Here is an 18,256-nt window from a genome sequence, read left to right on the forward strand (position 1 = left end):
ACTGGAGAAAATCCTAAAGAGCAATGCAGAAACTGCAACTGACTTGGTGGTCTTAGACAGGTATATTTCAGTTTACAGTTTTGAGATGTTAAATATCATGCCTGTGTTTCATATTGGAATCACAAGGAAAGAACACTTAGTGGCAATGTTTTATTTTGAAAAATTACATGAAAGTATTTGTATCTATAAAATTGTATATACAGTACCTACTACTTTATTAAAATTTTACTGAATCACTTCTTGAGCAGTAAGTTACAGAAGTTTTTAAATTTAGGAGCTGTCAGAGTCTTTGCATAATTTTAAAATGAATTGTGAAGCCTTCTGTTGAAAACACTTCAGAAAGCAACTCCTTTGTAGTACAGACTGCATGTTATATTTGGAAAGTAACTTGCACATTATGAGAACTGCTGTAGCCTCAAGTGTCGGTTGGGTAGGATTTCAGAGCGTCTCCAATATGGGATCCTACAGATCTAGAGGTCTTCCATATTTTTAAAATAGTTGCTATGTTGGCAGGAAAGAGGGAAGGGAAGGGAGAGGAGGAGGAGGGAAGGAGTGGGAGAAGTGATAAAATCCATTCAGAAATGTCATGACAGAAAAGGGACCATCTTCTATGAGTACGCACAGAATCGGGAATGTTGTGCTTGTTATCAAAATAAAGGACAAGATGAGGCTCTGCTTGTTTGTAATGCAATGGAAATATTCATCAATTAATACTTATGTTGTTGTTTTAACATTAATTGCACACTTGGCCCTACTGACTACATTCTTTATCTACCTTTATGTTCGTGTCAAAGTAAAAGGTAATTTAAATGCTTTATTCACTTTGATACATTTAAAAAAACTCCCTTAATCTGAATTTCCTTGAAATATGTGCTTTTGAGAAGCTCACCTTGCTGTATAGCTCTGTCACTCTTGAAGAGCCAGCGCTTAGCCCTGAAAAATAAAAAATGTATATTTAGCTTTGTGCATAGTGTGTAAATTGCATTTGTTTCTCAAAAGACCAAATCACAGTGGTCTTTTGGTTACCAAAAAATAAGTAACCAATAACCTTTGGCATGTGAGTTTAACTTGCACAGAGAAGGCATGGCTTGTTCCTCAGTTTCCCCATCAGTAACATGATGGTAATGATACTGATTTTCTTTCTAAAGTACTTTGAGATCTACTGGTGAAAAGTGCTGTACTTGAGGTAGGCAATATGACTATTTTTGATGAAATGTATAATCATAAAATGTTGGTTTTCTGTTTTACCATTAAGAAGAATTTTTTTTTTTAAATCTGCAAGCTGTTTTTACCTTTTTTACCTCCTTAATACATAATCTTTGTAGTTGAAAACATTTTTTGACTTCCAAATCTATAGTTGACCTATTCTTTCCCTCCTCCACCACCTCACAATGAAGATATACTTCTCAGCCATGTGAAATTGTGGTAGATTGTGGACCATATACTGACAAAAGTGGCCTGTATGAAAGACTGTTAAAGGAATTGGATGAAGCACTTAACTTTCTAAATGACTGCAACATATCTGTACATTCTAAAGAGAGAGATTCTACATTAATTTCTAAACAGGTATGGACTTTAACACACTTATAAAATGCAATATGTCAACATACTTAATTTTTCATCACTGCATATTCATTGCTTTCCCTGTTCACTGCTGAAATGTTTATTTTAGTACAGCTAGCCTTAAGTGTATTAACAGAACTAATCTTAATTTTCCAAGCTACTTGTGAGGAATTTTCATATAAACTCTCCAGTTAGCATGAGGCAGGCCAGGATTTCAATTAACTCTTGTCCTTTAGAACTGTTGTCCAGTTTGTTATCTTGAAGTCCTGTTTTCCTTTTATTCTATACCATTACATTATATCTTTTATAGACATTGCTGGTTCTTCCTTCTTGTGGTAGTCAAGAATATGACACCCCAGCTGCTTCTCCAGTTTAAACCTAAATACTTTAATGAAAGGAAGAAAGGGTATTTTGGGAAGTATTCTGAAAAATTGCCCCCAATAATTTACAGGATGATGAGAGTAAGTTACAAACTATATCTAGGGCTCTTCTGCTTCATTTCAGCTCTTGCAAATGTTGGGTCTCTTCAATCAAAGGCGCGTTGGGCTACATTGAATAAAGGACTTAGTCATGTAACAGTTAGGTACTTCAGTTGGCTAACTGATTTCTCAGGCATGTGAGATTGGGCTCCAATGCCTAACTTTCAGCCATCTGTTCCCTCAAGTAGTATCCAGAATCCTGTGTTAGACTCGTAGAATCATAGAAAGGACCACAAGATCCTCCAGTCCAAACCTTTGCACAAATGCTGGATGCATTATTCCCAGGCTATCCCAAATTCAGTAGGCAATAGGAAATGCTGAGTACCATGGAATGTCCAAAGTCTTGTCCATTTCTAAGACTTGGAGCATCTTGCTTTGCAGCAGAGATATCTTCATCTGCTTAAGGTCCACAAGCTGGAATTCTCTACTGAGTTCAGGCACCTACAACCTTTTTGAAAGACTTGAGGAGGGCTCACTGCTTTTTACAAGAACAGTTGATGGTGGAACCTGGTTTAACAACCAGGTGCTTTAGAACACTCATCTAGGAAATGGGAAAGTAGGTTAAATTCCTTTCCAAGCCAGAGAAATTCAAGCCCAAACCAAACTTCTCATCTACCAGGCTGTTGTCATCCCTGCCCTGTTGAATGGGTGTGAAACCTGGACTGCATTTGGGAAAGCCTTGGAATGTTACCTTCAGCAGTGTCTTTGGAAAATCCTCCATATCAGTTGGAAGGACAGAAGAATGAATGCCAGCATTCTGACTCGAGGGAACACCACCAGCATCATGCCAGGTTTATGTGGCACCAGTTCCGTTTGACAGGATATCTTTTAAGGATGGCTGACAAAAGGCTCTTGGAACAGGTCTTATACTCCCACCTCACGAGTGTTTACTGCTTTAGAGTTGGGCAAAAGAAAAGATTCAAGAACACCTTGAAGACCAATCTGAAGAAATTAGGTTCAACACCAATGCATGGAAGACTCGAGTGTTGAATCATCCCCAGTGGCACCATGAAATACAACAAGGTATCAGTAATTTCAAGCAGACTCATCTCACTATGAAGGCAGACAGATGAGAAAGACAAAAGAGCTGTGACCTCACGTCGCTAGGATTCAGTGCTTCCTCGTGGAACTGTTTGCTGCATTTTCTCCCAGATTGGCCTCTTCAGTCATCTCCAGACTCATCAATGACTTCCCTATCTACCAGAAGACTGTCATCCTTGAATCGAGGGACTGCCACCACTGTTGCCTGCCCTGCTTTGAGTGACTACTCTAGCCACTGGCTGGTTGTATATGAAGCAGGAGGGTACTGCCATTACTTCTTAAAAAAAAAAAAAAAAAAAGTGACAGTTGCATTTTGTAAGGAGCTAACTTATCAGTGTGTTAAGCTTGCTCCAAGAATGCAATAGTTTCCTCAGGTGACTGAGGAGAGAGAATTACCTACCTCTTGAATCCCAGTTTGGTGTAAGCATGATCTGGGTATTGAGCTGTTTAATTTGCACCTCCCTCCCAGATAGGCAACATCTAGCAAAGGGTTTTTTTTGGACTGCAACTTTTGATTTAAGTATCTGAATTCTGCCTGTGGTTTTATTAGATCTAACTCAATGTCTTTACTACCTATCAAACAGACTTTGGCAACAAGAGAGTAGAGGCAGGTGCACATCATCAGTAGCTTTTCCTGGGCCTCCAAGCAGTTGGGAATAGAGGGGAAGGGAAGAAATGAGATGAAAGATTAAGATTTAAGTAGTTTCATAGAGCCACCGCAAATTGTATCACAAAACAGACAGGATATTGCAGTTGTCACTATTATAACGCACCAGCCTATGATGGGTTTTGAATTGTATTTAGTGATATAGTATCATCATAACACTATGTAGGGATGTCATGATGGATGCAATGGTTTTGTAGCTTTTTCCACTTGATGAAATAAAAAAAAAAATCCAGCATGTTGAAGGCCACTAGCCCCTGTATAAATTAATTGAAATGGAATTTAAATGTTAGTTAAAATATATCTGAGTATATATATATTTAATTAAAATGGCTTCCTTTTGAGAGAACACACTTCATAAGATCTGGTTAAATACTACTGAATACTAAATGCACTTCATAAGATCTACTGAAATCTACTAATTACTGGTTAAACACTACTGAATACTGAACACACTTCATAAGACCTGATTAAATACTACTGACCGGCTGCATTGTTGTCTTATTGATATTTTGTCAAGAAATTTAATACCAAATAATGAAATTTTAAAATATTTATTAAAAAGATTTCCTTTTTATAAAATTGTTGTTGCAGTAAACTCAAGGGTATATACTGCCCATTCACTGTTACCTAAATACCCTATAAAACATTGCAATACTAGCAGCATTTTTGAGGCAAAATTCCAAACCATATGAAATAGTAATTAAATCCCAATTGTCAAAGCATGAGAGAGAGAGAGAATTTAAGTTCAGTTCCTTTTGGCAGGGATTTCTGCTGAACTAGTATTTTAAGCTTTTCTAAAACAACATTTTCAGGATCTTCTAAAATGCAAGTGGAGATCCTCTTTGCAAAGAAACCCTACACTATTATGCTTACAGAGCAGATAAGTTTCACGTGAGAAATGAAAGCCCAACATATGCTTAGGCTAGGTACAGGCGTTCAAAAAGCCTGAGGTGTAATTCCTGTAGGCTACATGGTTTTCTGTCAGCAGTGTAGTTTTAGATTGGTAGCAAATGAAACGTACATTTGCCTTTCGGTGGGGGGGCACAAATCTAGACCAGGTTCTGCCATTTTTAAACCAGTCTGTGTGCGCCGAACTTCTGTTCTGTTATAGATATAGACTGGTTTCTGATCACTGATACAGTAGTAGTAAATGTGCGATGTCTGTACTTCGTCTTAGTAAATTGCAATGTACCATGCTGAACTAATGTTTGAATTCATTTATTGTAGATACTGTCAGACTGCCGAGCTGTATTGGTTGTTCTGGGACCCTGGTGTGCAGATAAGGTAGCTGGAATGATGGTGAGAGAGTTACAGAAATATATCAAACATGAGCAGGAGGAGCGGCACAGGAAATTTTTATTGTTTACAGACACTTTCCTAAGGAAAATACATGCACTCTGTGAAGAGCACTTCTCACCTGCCTCACTTGACCTGAAATTCGTTACCCCAAAAGTAATAAAACTGCTTGAAATATTGCGCAAATATAAACCATATGAACGGCAGCAGTTTGAAAGTGTTGAGTGGTATAACAATAGGAATCAAGATAATTATGTTTCTTGGAGTGATTCTGAAGATGATGATGAGGATGAAGAAATTGAGGAGAAAGAGAAGCCAGAAACAAACTTTCCTTCTCCCTTTACTAATATTTTATGTGGAATTATTTTTGTGGAAAGAAGATACACAGCAGTCGTCCTGAACAGGTAAAACTTTAAAAATAACAGTATTGCTCTAACATTGAGAAGAATGGAGAGTACATTAATGTCATGGATATTGAGGAAGAGAAGTGTTGTATTTTGGAAAAGGTACTCTTTTTTTTTTTTTTTTTTTTTCCAGAATTAGGTTGACACAAAATACAATGCAGGAAATCAAATTAATATGTACAAATATTAGCAAAGTTTTAACTCAGCTATTACATTTCCCACATCTTTTTAGACCCTGCTGTTTGTTTGTTTTTAATTACCCCCTAGCTTATTTTGGTTCTCACTTAAATGTTCTGTGTCTGTGGTTTGACTTTTCTGAAGACAAAATGGAATATCCTATATTTAGTATATAGGAATACATGTTTTAATACATTTCCTTTGAACCTTACATTTTCACACATAGAATTTTAGTGGTTCGAATCCATTTTCTCTGCCTTTTATTGCACTCTGTAGTATGCATGTTCTTGTTAATGCATTACTGGATTCAAGTCGGGCTTCCCAGTAAAAGTGAGTATAGGCTGATGCTTAATTTTTTTTCAAATATTTATCAAAACTTCATAATTAGAAATCGAGTAAATTTGAAATGGAATATTCCATTAGGGATTCTAGGTACCCTTGACACAAGTTATAGGGAATAAAATATAAAACTAATATCAGGCATTTAATTCCTCTTCCAAAAGGTGACTTCCTCCCAAAACTCACCCTGGAGAAAATCAGCATCAAACTCTTCTATCTTCTAAGAGCTGTATTAAAAAAGATTGGGTTTGCAAACTATTTGGAAGACCAGGAAAGGGCAGAAGGCCTTTCATGGGGAATATGCTGCAAGCTTCTTTTCCCTTAAGCGGAGAAGGCTCAGACCATTAGCTGCTCTTATACAATCACTGTTGTAGGGCACAAGGAGAAAGGCAGATCTCCCAAATAAGGTGGTCCCAAAACATTTTGGGCCTTATTAGTCTTAGCCACTCTTCAGTTCCACCAGAAAACATAAATATCTACATCAAGCTTAAAGGTAATGCACTATAGAGCCATTTTACTACTTTTCGTAAAGTAGCACATATGCTACAAGCAGGGGCCAACCTTCTTGGCAGGCTTGCCACAGGGTGCTGCCCTGCACCCCTTTCAAATTCCACTTTAGATCCCCTTCCCCTTCCTAAACTTCCACTCTACTTTTTGCTCCCTGCCCCCTGCCCAATTGGCTGCAAGCTGCACAGAGGCTGCTTGTACCACTAGGCACAGATGTGCCATAAGTTGACCACCCTTGTTGTGGGCTGTACTACTACACATAGTAATGATCAAAGTGTTTTAACTTGCTTATTTCCTGAATATCCCATTTGACCTTTCTGTCAGGTTATTTTGAGGTTTGCTTCATAGCCACCTAATTAAAACTATACAGTGGAGTTCTTGTTATTGTAAGCTCCTTTTTTTTTTTTTAAGAATGGCAAACATTTCCTAAAGCCTTGCTTGCTTCCCTTTCGTTTTGTGAGTCAAATCCCTCTTTAGTAAAGAATTACCTGACAGCATAATTTATTTTAATAGACGCATCATTTTCCACCTACTAATTACAAATGCAAAAGACATAATTCACATGCATCATAAAACGTTAGTAACTTTAACATGCTTTTAACATGCATCTAATTGCTGTAGGTATTTTTTAACTTGTGTTTTGAATTGCACATCTCAGGGAAACGGGAGAAAATGCACTTCTGTGTAAGAATTTTTTTTAGTTTTTTCTGCTTGTCTTGCTGCTTTATATGAAGACGTGTAGGCATATAATGCATTTTTATAGTTGAAATAAAGAGTATAATTAATTTTTCATAAAAGATCTTGGCTATCAAAATTAAATGTTTTATTTTGAGATCATTATTTTTTTCTAAGTAAGATGCTTTCAGATTTTATGGACTCATTGTTAGAAAACCAGTTAAGGTATCTAGACGTTAACAATCTTTGATAGGCCTGTATGGCTTGATGGAGTAGGAAAGTCGTACATAATGGGAAACTAAACATTGCACGTCTCAAGTTGTTCAGGTATACTCCATGCTCACTTAGTGTGGCACTCTGTCTCCCTCCAGTGACAAGACCCACAGATACTTAGGAGTCTGCACAGCTTTTGAGCTAACAGAGCCCTGGGTCTTGTTGCATAGACAGTAAAGGCTTACTTTAGATCCTGAGATCCTGGGTTCAGTCTAGCCTTCTGACAACTCATCTACAGATGTCACTATTATGTTTAAGTGGAAACCTTTTTGAAATGTATGAAAATGAATACCTAGAAATTGAAGAACACCTGCATCACAAGTTGCTTTTGAAAATCTTGGCCTTTTGGTACGTAATTCTAACACTTTAAATCTCATATAGCGCACACACACTCCTACATTTTTTTTCTACACTTTTTGTTATGTTTGCAGCAGTTTTCCCCTTAAAGTTACATTTTTTTAAAAAAAAGAACAATGTGGCCATTTTTTTTACATTTGGAGAAGTACTTGATTATGAAATTTCCACTTTTAATGCAGGTCTTAAAACAAAAAAAAACACTTTCCTTTCTCGGCTGAGTGTGACTTGTAAAATGTGTGTGATATTCTTAGATTGATAAAGGAAGCAGGTAAACAAGATCCAGAGCTGGCCTACATCAGCAGCAATTTTATAACTGGACACGGCATTGGAAAGAATCAACCCCGTAACAAACAGATGGAAGTGGAATTCAGAAAACAGGAAGAGGTAACTTAATTTGGGGGTCGGACTCAATCTATTGAGGTCCTTTCCGACCCTAGCATCTAGCTAGCATCTATGAATTGAAAATGAGAGAAATTAGCACTACCTTCATAATCACTTCATTTGCAGGAAAAATCTGTGTCTGCGATAACTCCTGGAAGCCCAAGAGTTACCCTGACTTAACAAATCTGCAGACGTATTTGGGATGCAGATGTTCGTTCTTAAAAAAACAAAACAAAAAAACCCCACGTCTGTCTGGAGAAATGGCTTTGTCAGCTTACACAATGGATAGATGTTAAAGTGGTCTTTAAAACCAGTTTCTCCACTTGTCACATCATCAACCTTCTAATTCTCCTCCAGTGGATTAACAGCGGTATATTACTATTTTCAGATAAAATATTTCTTGGATTTCCTGGTTGCTGTTTAGAATATTAAGCTTTAGTGTATCTTCTGTCCTAACAGTTTGTGCTGATCATTAGCACAGATTTACATTGAGCTTCCTGTAGAATGAAAACCTGTGGTCTTAGTGTTCACTTTGAGTCCCTTAGGTAAAAATTACTTTCAGAACTACATTTTGCATTGCCAATTCATGAAGCCCACTATAAATGCTATGATTGTACCTCAACCCTTATAATATCTAGTTTGATATACTTTGATACTGTTACCTTATTTAATTTTTTTTTTAAGTCAGACTTTCTTAATAGAAACATTTTAACTTGATATTAAAGTTATATAAATGGAATGTTGTCAGTGTCTTGAATCCCTATTTGTTAAATTATTGGGTGACGTGACTAATTAAAGTTTGCTTTTGTTTGTTTGTTTCTGTATATTAATGGCCGGGATCCTTAATATTGTTCTGTGGTGCATTTATGTGGGATGTGTGCATGGTGAGATTTTTTTGTAGCATTATTTTGTATTTTACAAGACTTGGTTTAAGCTTTGCAGCAAGGGTGGCATGGCCACACCTGATTCGGCAGTGTGGCTCATTGGCATGTCAGTGCAGCTCCCACTGTAGCTTCATGTATGCTGTGGTTTCTGAGCTGAACAGCTGGTCAGCGCAGGCTCTGACTGGAGCCCCTACTTTCATATAGCTGCAGCCAGAGCCCGTGTTGATCAGCTGATGAGCTCACAGCCCCAGAAGGAGCTGTGCTGACATACCATTGAGCTCAGAGAGCTCACTGAATATGTAACACATGGCCAAAGGAGAGGTGAGACTGCACCACCACATCCCTGGGATCCATCCCCGGTTTGTTCTACTAAATATTATTTCATTTTAAAATTTCACTGTCCTTATAATTCATCTGGGTTTTACTGTAAGCCACTCTGAGGCCCTTTTAGGAAGGGCAGCATGTAAATCTAATCAAATAAACAGAGAGAGGGTAGGCCAGTTGTTAACAGAGACTAAATGATTTAGTAGCCAGTCTATTTAAAAAGTTGATGATTTTTTTTTAAAATAATGTCTTTAAAGTAGCTGGGCTAACTTAAGAACTTGAATGTTGAGTTGAAGAATTGAATATTAAAAGTGTTTTATAGGTCATGGGTTCTCAACCATTTTGCTGCAGGTGGGCTGCAAGGGTAGATGCAAAGGGAGGCTAGCTGACCCCTTCCCTCAAATACCCATGGCATCAGGTGTCGTCCTGCTGAGATGAAGGATGTGCAGTATACATGCTGCCTCTTGAATGGGAAGCAGGAAAGATGTCTTAGTGAGGCTTTGCAGATGGGCAGAACTGATTAAATTATCCCAGGCACATTACTATGCAAACATAACAATTCTTCCTCCATTCTGGGGCAGACTAATGTGCAGACTAAGCTCAGGTGTCCGCAGAATTGTGGGGGAAGAAGTCAGGGAGGGAGGCTGGCTGTCAGTAGACAGGTGGTAGAGCTGTGCAGGTGTTGAAGGAAGAGGCTGGCTGTGGACCAGAGAGTCAGGATGCTGGCAGTTGTGGGCTGCTTTGGGGGCTGGAGGTAGGCGGCAGAAACTAAAAGTCTGAGAATTAATGTTTTTGATGATGAGGAAGTATTGAAAAAAGAAAGCTGAACCTGTCATTTAACAAATAATCAATTGTTATTCCTGCTTCAAAACTGAATCTCTTGAAAGCAGCAATTAGTATATAAACTGACCATGTATATCTATAAATACTTTTGGCAACTGTTTAACCACAAATTAAGTTTTAAAAAGTGGCCTTCAAACTGCATAGAGAGCAGCAAGTATTTTTCTGTTTTATGAGCAGCTTGGGAGCTGTTTCTCTTGGTATACTCTATAGCTTCTTATATTAGTCTTTTCAGTTAACTAGATTTACTTTGGATTCCTTTTCTAGAATGTTACACTATACTCTAACTTCGCAGTTAAACGCTCCATAAGTATTTTAGTGTGAATTTCTTGCTTTAGTTTCTTTACATACGTCTTATGATCTTTAGCAGATGCTCTAAAAGCATTTCTTAAACCCAGATAATTAAAACGTAAATATTGACAAGCTACTTCTAGAATCTGTTTGTGAGAGTCATGTTGTAGCATCAGAAATGCTGATTGGTTATTCTTAAATTACTGATTTTTAGATTTATCCTGAAGACAGGATAGTTTCAGCACAACCAAAAAAAGTATAAAGTTTTAAGGAGGTGGGTTCTTCTCTGTTGTTAAACATCCCCACATTGTTTTAGGTGCATATAATCCTATATTTATAATTTAATTCATAGGGAGCCAACTGCCTCTTCTGATTAAAATGTTCTTGCTATAAGCATCATAAAATGATTTCCTATTGTTTATTTTGGTGGAAAGCTATACTTCTGCCTCATTATTTTTTAATGACAAACAACAAAGGTTCCATCCCTTTGCATTTTTTATTACTTTTGGTTTTTAATGAATTGCCTTGCCTAACAAATATATTGAACTGTTCTCTTTAAAACGTTCTTTTCTTGGTTGCTTTCATAGGTACTTAGAAAATTTCGAGCACACGAGACCAACTTACTTATTGCTACTAGTATTGTAGAAGAGGGTGTTGACATACCAAAATGCAACTTGGTGGTTCGTTTTGATTTGCCCACAGAATATCGTTCTTATGTGCAGTCTAAAGGAAGAGCCAGGGCACCAATCTCAAATTACATCATGTTAGCAGACACGGACAAAATCAAAAGTTTTGAAGAAGATCTGAAAACCTACAAAGCTATTGAGAAGGTATGAAGCCAGAAGAAAATACCCTTTCTTTGTTAACTGTGGTTTAGATTAGGATTAAAATATGTTCTTTCTCTTTGTGATCTTTTCTTCTAAAATGCTAAGATCCTGAGAAACAAATGCTCAAAGTCTGTTGATAGTAGTGAAACTGAAACGGAACCCATTGTGGATGATGATGATGTCTTTCCACCATATGTCTTGAGGCCAGATGAGAACAGTCCAAGAGTCACAATTAACACTGCTATTGGACACATCAATAGGTAGGAGGAATGTTCACTCTCTTTCCTTTAACTAAATGCCTTTGTATATGCAACAGCTGTCCATTCAGTAACATGAACAGAACGGAATAGGCTGTGGCACTGTGAATTTCCCCATAACAATCTGTTTTCTATGTCAGCTCTAGGCCATCTCTTCAGCCATGCTTCCCCAAACCTTTGGCTGTAAAACTGCCTATTGATAGCCTGACTCCTCCAGCAGGGAAGAAGGCAGGCTGTCAAACAATGAGCTCCCCAAAGGGCACGGGAGGTAACCTAAGGAGCTGACTAGCACCCCCTGGCTAGAGCGTTCTCCTTTGTAGCTTTCCAGCCAAAGGTGTGGAATGCATGTAAACACCAAATCCTGGACTATTTTCCTAGCACTAGGCATTTCACAGAAATTCTTACCCACTAAAATGAATGCCTATCAACGGCCTGAAATAAACTGCATAAACTGTTCCAAGTCCTAACATTCAAATTTTTGGTAGTTTAAGGAATTCTGCTGTCTTGCTTTAAAATGTGTAATGGATAAATATACTTAATCGTTTTACTTTAGTAAATATTAATATTGGGACAGTCAAAGACTAACACTTTCCATACCTTTTACATCAATGAGGTGAGATTCCCGTGTGTGTGTGTGTGTGTGTGTGTGTGTGTGTGTGTGTGTGAGAGAGATGTATACGTGATTTTGTGTTTAAATTTAGTGTGATAGGTTCTCATGGCTTTTTATTTTGTTTTACTTTTTTCCAAATTAGGTACTGCGCTAGATTACCAAGTGATCCATTCACTCATCTGGCTCCTAAGTGTAAAACCCGAGAACTACCTGATCATACATTTTACTCAACTCTCTACCTGCCAATCAACTCACCTCTTCGAGCCTCAATTGTTGTAAGTACTCAGGAGAGGAAAGGGATGGGAAGAAGTGATTATACATGTACATGCATTCTGTTACATTAATTTTCCATTGGCATTACTTTGTAGCACAGACATGCTTTTTCACTGTAATGCACTCTGTAACAGTAGACAGATCACTTCTGCTTCCTTCATTTGATTTTTATCAACCACTTTCTTTTACTGTACATCCCAAAGATGCAGACCTTCTTTTCCTGTATCCTTGTGTTCAGTTGCATTTATTTATTCAGATATACTCCAGAGGTCTGTGGCTCTATATTAGCCATGGGGACTTGCTGAGAATTAGCATAATATGAATATCTTTGTAGGATAAAAAAATTGATAGCATATTTGCAACCGCATCGTAAATCTAGGTTTTAAACCATAAATAGCTATGTGTAGTATGATGTGTACTACAATTACATTTCCTCATTCTAGGCATAATGTAAAAGTTGATGGTTTTTTAAAAAACAGTTGGTTGCCAGCACAACATACCTTTATTTTTCCCTATGCAATTATTAACAAGCAAATGTATGCTTTCTGTATTATGTTATCTATTCAGTGATAATAACATTTGGCCCCTTAAACTGGAATAAGAGGAATTCATGGTGACACTTTTGTGAATAGTTTTAATGTCCTTTGCTGCATTTTTTTTAAACCTATACACTATCAGTGCTAAATTATCCTAATTGTTTATTTAGTGTAGTTGGTAAAAAATAACGTGCTACCCAAATACAGGTTAAAAATGTTTTTAAACTATTTCTAGGGTCCTCCAATGAGTTGTGCAAGGTTGGCCGAGAGGGTAGTGGCCCTTATTTGCTGTGAAAAACTGCACAAAATTGGTAAGAATTTTTTTTTTTTTTTTTAAAACAAGCATCTCTGATTAGGAGAAATCTAAATCTTTAGAAGGGAAATGTTTCTAGTGTTTATAATATGTGTATAATTTATAGTGGGCTCACTAATGCCCACAGCAGTGTTCTGTGATAAGTTCATAAAACAAAAGAATTTTAACATGTCCTTCTAAAAGTGTAGAGTTGAGCTTGTTAAATGAATCATCTCTGAACAAAATAAGCACAGTATTAGTTGCACTAATGTTGGATATTCTTTTTATGCAAAAAATGTTTCAGCAGGCAAGTCACGTTTCAGAGTTGCAATGTAATTTGAAAGCTGTATTTCTCAGCCATGAGAAAATAACTACTGTATTTTAAAAATAAAATTTTTAGTAAAAACAAACATATGTATATAGTGTATAATTCAGTCATTTTAAGAGACAAAATGTTGTCATTAACCATAAAATATTTGCGACTGAGAATTCCAACGAGTGGAAAGAAGATTCATCCTGATGAACCATCATGATCAAAAAGTAAAACTCCATTAAACTTGTATGTACATTTATTTGTCATATTAAGTTTAAAATAAACTTTCTGTTGAATATTAGTACAGATTCTGTGAGCCAATACAGAAAATTTTGTACCTTTTGAAAGGAAAAGGGATTCTGAAGTCTTGGATACATTGGACATTTTGATTTGGCAGGCTGTAAAATTTTGTCACTGAATAAATACATTATTGTAGAGAGAGAACATTGTGGTATTTTGAAAAACAGCATTGCAGTTTGGCCAGCTCCAGTGTTTGAATTAACATTCAACAGTATTGTTTGTTACTGAATGTCACTAAAACACAATAGCTCTCTTTTCTTGGTATATGCAAGTCATTCTAATAAGATCATTTGGTCCCATGCTGTCTTTAATTGGTAAAGAAAGTTGAGTTATTTGGCAAATTCACCTTAGGGAGGCTATTTTAAATTTTTATTTATTTGCAATTCTGAAAGGGTTCAGCTATCAGTAGCATTTTGTGTCATGACATCTAAGAGGTAATAGGTTCATAAATATGTGCATAAATATGCACATGATAGTATTACCCCATTATTCATACATTCATCTTTCCTGCTCCATAAAATTTAGGTGAACTGGATGATCACTTGATGCCAGTTGGAAAAGAAACGGTTAAGTATGAGGAGGAGCTTGATTTACATGATGAAGAAGAAACCAGTGTTCCAGGAAGACCAGGTTCTACAAAACGAAGGCAATGCTACCCTAAAGCTGTCAGTATCATTCAGTTTCTGCAATTGAGTACATTCTGTTGTTTGCAGTAATAAAAGACGTACTAAGTTTAAGTCTCTAACTTGTCTGTAAAGAGAGTAGTTTGCAAGCTGAGTTTGTACTTCATGATGCATTTCAAACTTTTAAGCAGATTGTTGTTTAAGTTGTAAAATGAAAAGGGCTGAGCTTTAGGTGCTTGTCTTTCTCCCTTTTTTTAAGAGAAAAATACTGTTAGGTTCTAGTTGCTAAGGTAGATCTGTTCAGAGGAATGAAAACTAATTTTTACATGGCAGCTTGGACTCATGATGCCAAGAAGAAAAGCCTGCATTTAATCAGCTGGATAGTGAATCATACTCATTAGAGCTAGTGATTGTGAAATTTTAGTAGAAATTTGATTTCTCCCCCCCCGCCCAATTTTGAAAAATTTCCCCACTGTAATATCCATTCTTTCTCTAGCACAATATAAATACTGCCCTGTGTTGCTGATAGAAACTCGGAGACCATATCCCCATTTTTTCCTTAGATTTTGAGTAGGAGTGAACCGATGGAGACTTTAGGGGCCAGTACTGATACCCAAGGCCAGCCCCCAGCAAGAAGAGCCCTGCGCAGCGCCGGCTCTGGCTCCACCCCACCTACTGCCGCCTGCCCCGTGCCACACAGATCCAGGGGCACATGCCACCCCCACCCCAGAAGCCACGGCTCTGCCCTGCACCTTCCTTTTGCCCTGGCTAGGCAGCGCCTACCTCACTCCCTCCCTCACTGGGGGGGGGCATTGATCTGCCCACCCCCCCTTCCCTTTCGACTTACCAGCTGGAGGCAGCTCTCCATGTTGCTGGCTCTGCTCCCACCTGCGCTACAGCTGCACGCAGCACGGGCATTTTATTGGTCAGTTACAGGCCCCTTTGGGCTGATAGCCGATATAGACTATTTTCTTTATATTGGTACCAATCCGATATTAGACTGTTGTATTGGTGCACCTATAAGTTTGAGTGCCACTTGTATTATTCAAGCAATCAGATCAACAATATGCTCCCTTCCCTTCCTTTCTCATTTGCTTTCCATATTATTGGTAGCTTGTTCTAGAGGCTGATTTCCTTTTCCTTCATTTCTCAGGATTTGACATTTTGGGCCACCTGTAATTTAACTATGCAGAGAGAAATTACTGTTAATTTTATAGAAGCCTATTGTTAAGACTAGAAAAATGCATCTGCTTCCTAATGTCTATGGTTCTAGGAGTCTCTGTGCTTTCTTAACCAGAAAAAATGTGACAGGGAGTTCATGTGCATATGAGAGGGAGAGAGAAGTAATGAAAATGTAAACTGCATATTTTTGGAAAGCTTGTGGACCAGATTTTCTCTTATACCCATGAGTCTCTGTGGGAGTCAATGAAGTTTCACTTATGTAATGGAAGGGAAAGCTTGGCCCCAAGAAACTAAAATGTATCAAAAGACTTGAAGTTCTATGTAAGTATGTTAAAGCATCACAAGTAAAGAACATCTGCTAATGTCTGAGAAATTGTTTTTAACCTCGACTATTGTGGTGTACCCAGCAGTTTTGGCTCATGGGTATTTCCACAGCAGAATTTGCTGGTTTTTATTAATTTTTGACAACTTGACTACCACTTGAACAAAACTTCATGTGCTTTAAGCTTGAACCAGAAATTTTAGGGGAAAATGATCTTTATTCACTCCTAATCACTTATTTATTTATACCAGTGCTGTGCCTTAAGTTTTTTCATGAATATTTTTATTGGAAGATGCCATTTTCTAAGAGGTATGTTGAATATTCCAGGGCAGTAGAAAAACCTGTTTCTGACAGCAGTTTATGAACTCTTCAGTTTGAAACTTCGAAAATATGTTGCGTCTGTCCAGGTGCCCTTACTGGTATTCCTTATCCTGGGCAGTGAATGTTCAGAATAAGAAACACTTTCGAAAGGCTCAGTAAAATATTTCATTAAAAAAATGTGACACTTCAAATTTGCCCAGCATTAATTCTGAAATTAAGCTCCATTTTTTTTTTCTCAGAATCCAAAAATCTTTTCCTTTGCTTTCTCCTAACTCTTCACATCTGGGGAAAAAGGTTTGGCACGCTTCAGATCTATGAGAAACGGTCTTAATGTAGATATTAAACTTATGAATTTTCCAAGAATTCAAGGCCATATTTTTTAGTTCAGCTACAAAAGCCAGGAATATATCTTGATTAATCAGACGAAGTATTTCTAAGGTGTATAAAATATATCAAGCATAAAATCCTGTTCCTTAAGGCCAGTGACAAAACATGTGAGCAGGAAAGTTATGCTTTTTACCAGAAAAGCTGTAGAGAAGCCTAATGGCTGTCACAAAACCAGGTGTTCAAATAAATCTACAAATTGGCCATCCAAATTCTAACCAGTGCCATTTTTAGTTAAGAGATCTTTGTGGTCTGTTGTCTTTGTCAAAGAAGGATGGAGTGATTAATACTTTGCACCTTTTTCAGTGTATGTAATTCAAGGATGAGCTTCTCGTTCTGGAACCATTCTGCTGAGAAAATTCAGTGTAATAGATCTGGATCTTAGCAGAAAATATACCCAAGCTTATCTAAAAAATGAATCTTTTTTTTTTTTTTTTTTAGTAATGAAGTCTATAGAGCTGCCCACCTTGGGAAAGGTGGGCAGGATCTGATAGATATTCAATCTCTATGTTCTGCAGTAGGGGAAATTTACTTTTTTTCAGCATAGTTAGAACAGTTGTTGACTTTTGAAGTCATGTAAATTAACTCTGCCAGCAGGCAGTCCGGTGCTCTTAGTGCCAGATTAGCAGGGATCCTGGTTTTCCTTGATAAAAAAAATTGCACATTCTCTGATTTTTTTAAAAAAAAAATCACAAAATCTGTGGTTAAAATTAAATGCCCCTCTATAGCGCGCCCCCCCCACCCCCCATGGCCCTCCAGCCCTGCTTGTGCCCCTTGCCCTGCTGGTTGGGGCCCCAGCTGCCAGGGCTATGGGGCTAGGGACCCAGGTCCACAGCCCCCTGACCCCAACCGAAGGCAGTGACTGCTACAGCAGGAGCATGAGCTGGCTCACCCCCTGCTGGCTGCCTCCTGCAGGCTTGGGTGGGGTTGGCTCCCAGTGGCAGTGTGCAGTCCTGGGGGACGGGGAGGACCCATGCCCCCCAGATCTGTGTCGGGGGTGCGGACAGGGAAGGTGTGCGCTGCCCCCGTGCACACAGAGGAAGTGTGGCCAGGGTAGCACAGTTTGCAGCGGCAGGCAGCTTTCGTGGATGGCCCCACTGTACCCTGCCATGCCAGTTGCACACGCTGTGCTCCAGAGGGCCTGGGGGAGGGCAGCAGGGTGGGGAGCACAGTATTTGCGACTCAAGGTTTGCTGGGCAGGGTTGAAGGTTTCCCTCCCCTTTTTCAAACTGCTCTTGTAGGCTGGAACTCCGCCAGCATGCTGAGCTCTTTGCAAAAGGGGGAAATCCACGGGTTTCTCTTCTAAAAGGGAAAATCCACGTCTTTGATAAAAATGGGAAATCCATGGTTTTCTGTTTTTCCATGGGAAACGGAAAACCCAGATCCCTGCTGATTAGGACTTGTTTTGCTCCCAACTTTACAAAGTAAGCTGGTGATCAGTCATAATGGGTCTTATTTTATAACTCAAAGGAAAGGTTTGGATAAATTAGGTTAAATTTGCATATTCTTTTAGGGAAA

The 18,256-nt window shown here is 38.1% G+C and overlaps 1 protein-coding gene across 1 annotated transcript in view; it reads left to right on the forward strand.

Moving 5' to 3' along the window:
* DICER1 (dicer 1, ribonuclease III) overlaps positions 1 to 18,256 on the forward strand; it is a 112,052-nt gene that overhangs the window by 59,740 nt on the left and 34,056 nt on the right. The window contains 9 exon segments of the mRNA XM_025206273.1: positions 1 to 60; positions 1,398 to 1,566; positions 4,978 to 5,450; positions 8,030 to 8,162; positions 11,086 to 11,328; positions 11,431 to 11,585; positions 12,335 to 12,467; positions 13,237 to 13,312; positions 14,432 to 14,571. The exon segment at positions 1 to 60 is cut by the window's left edge and continues 12 nt beyond it. Coding sequence (XP_025062058.1) covers positions 1 to 60; positions 1,398 to 1,566; positions 4,978 to 5,450; positions 8,030 to 8,162; positions 11,086 to 11,328; positions 11,431 to 11,585; positions 12,335 to 12,467; positions 13,237 to 13,312; positions 14,432 to 14,571 — 1,582 coding nt within the window.

The sequence above is a fragment of the Alligator sinensis genome, unplaced genomic scaffold, assembly GCF_000455745.1.
Source record: "Alligator sinensis unplaced genomic scaffold, ASM45574v1 scaffold47_2, whole genome shotgun sequence".
Lineage (NCBI taxonomy): Eukaryota > Metazoa > Chordata > Crocodylia > Alligatoridae > Alligator > Alligator sinensis.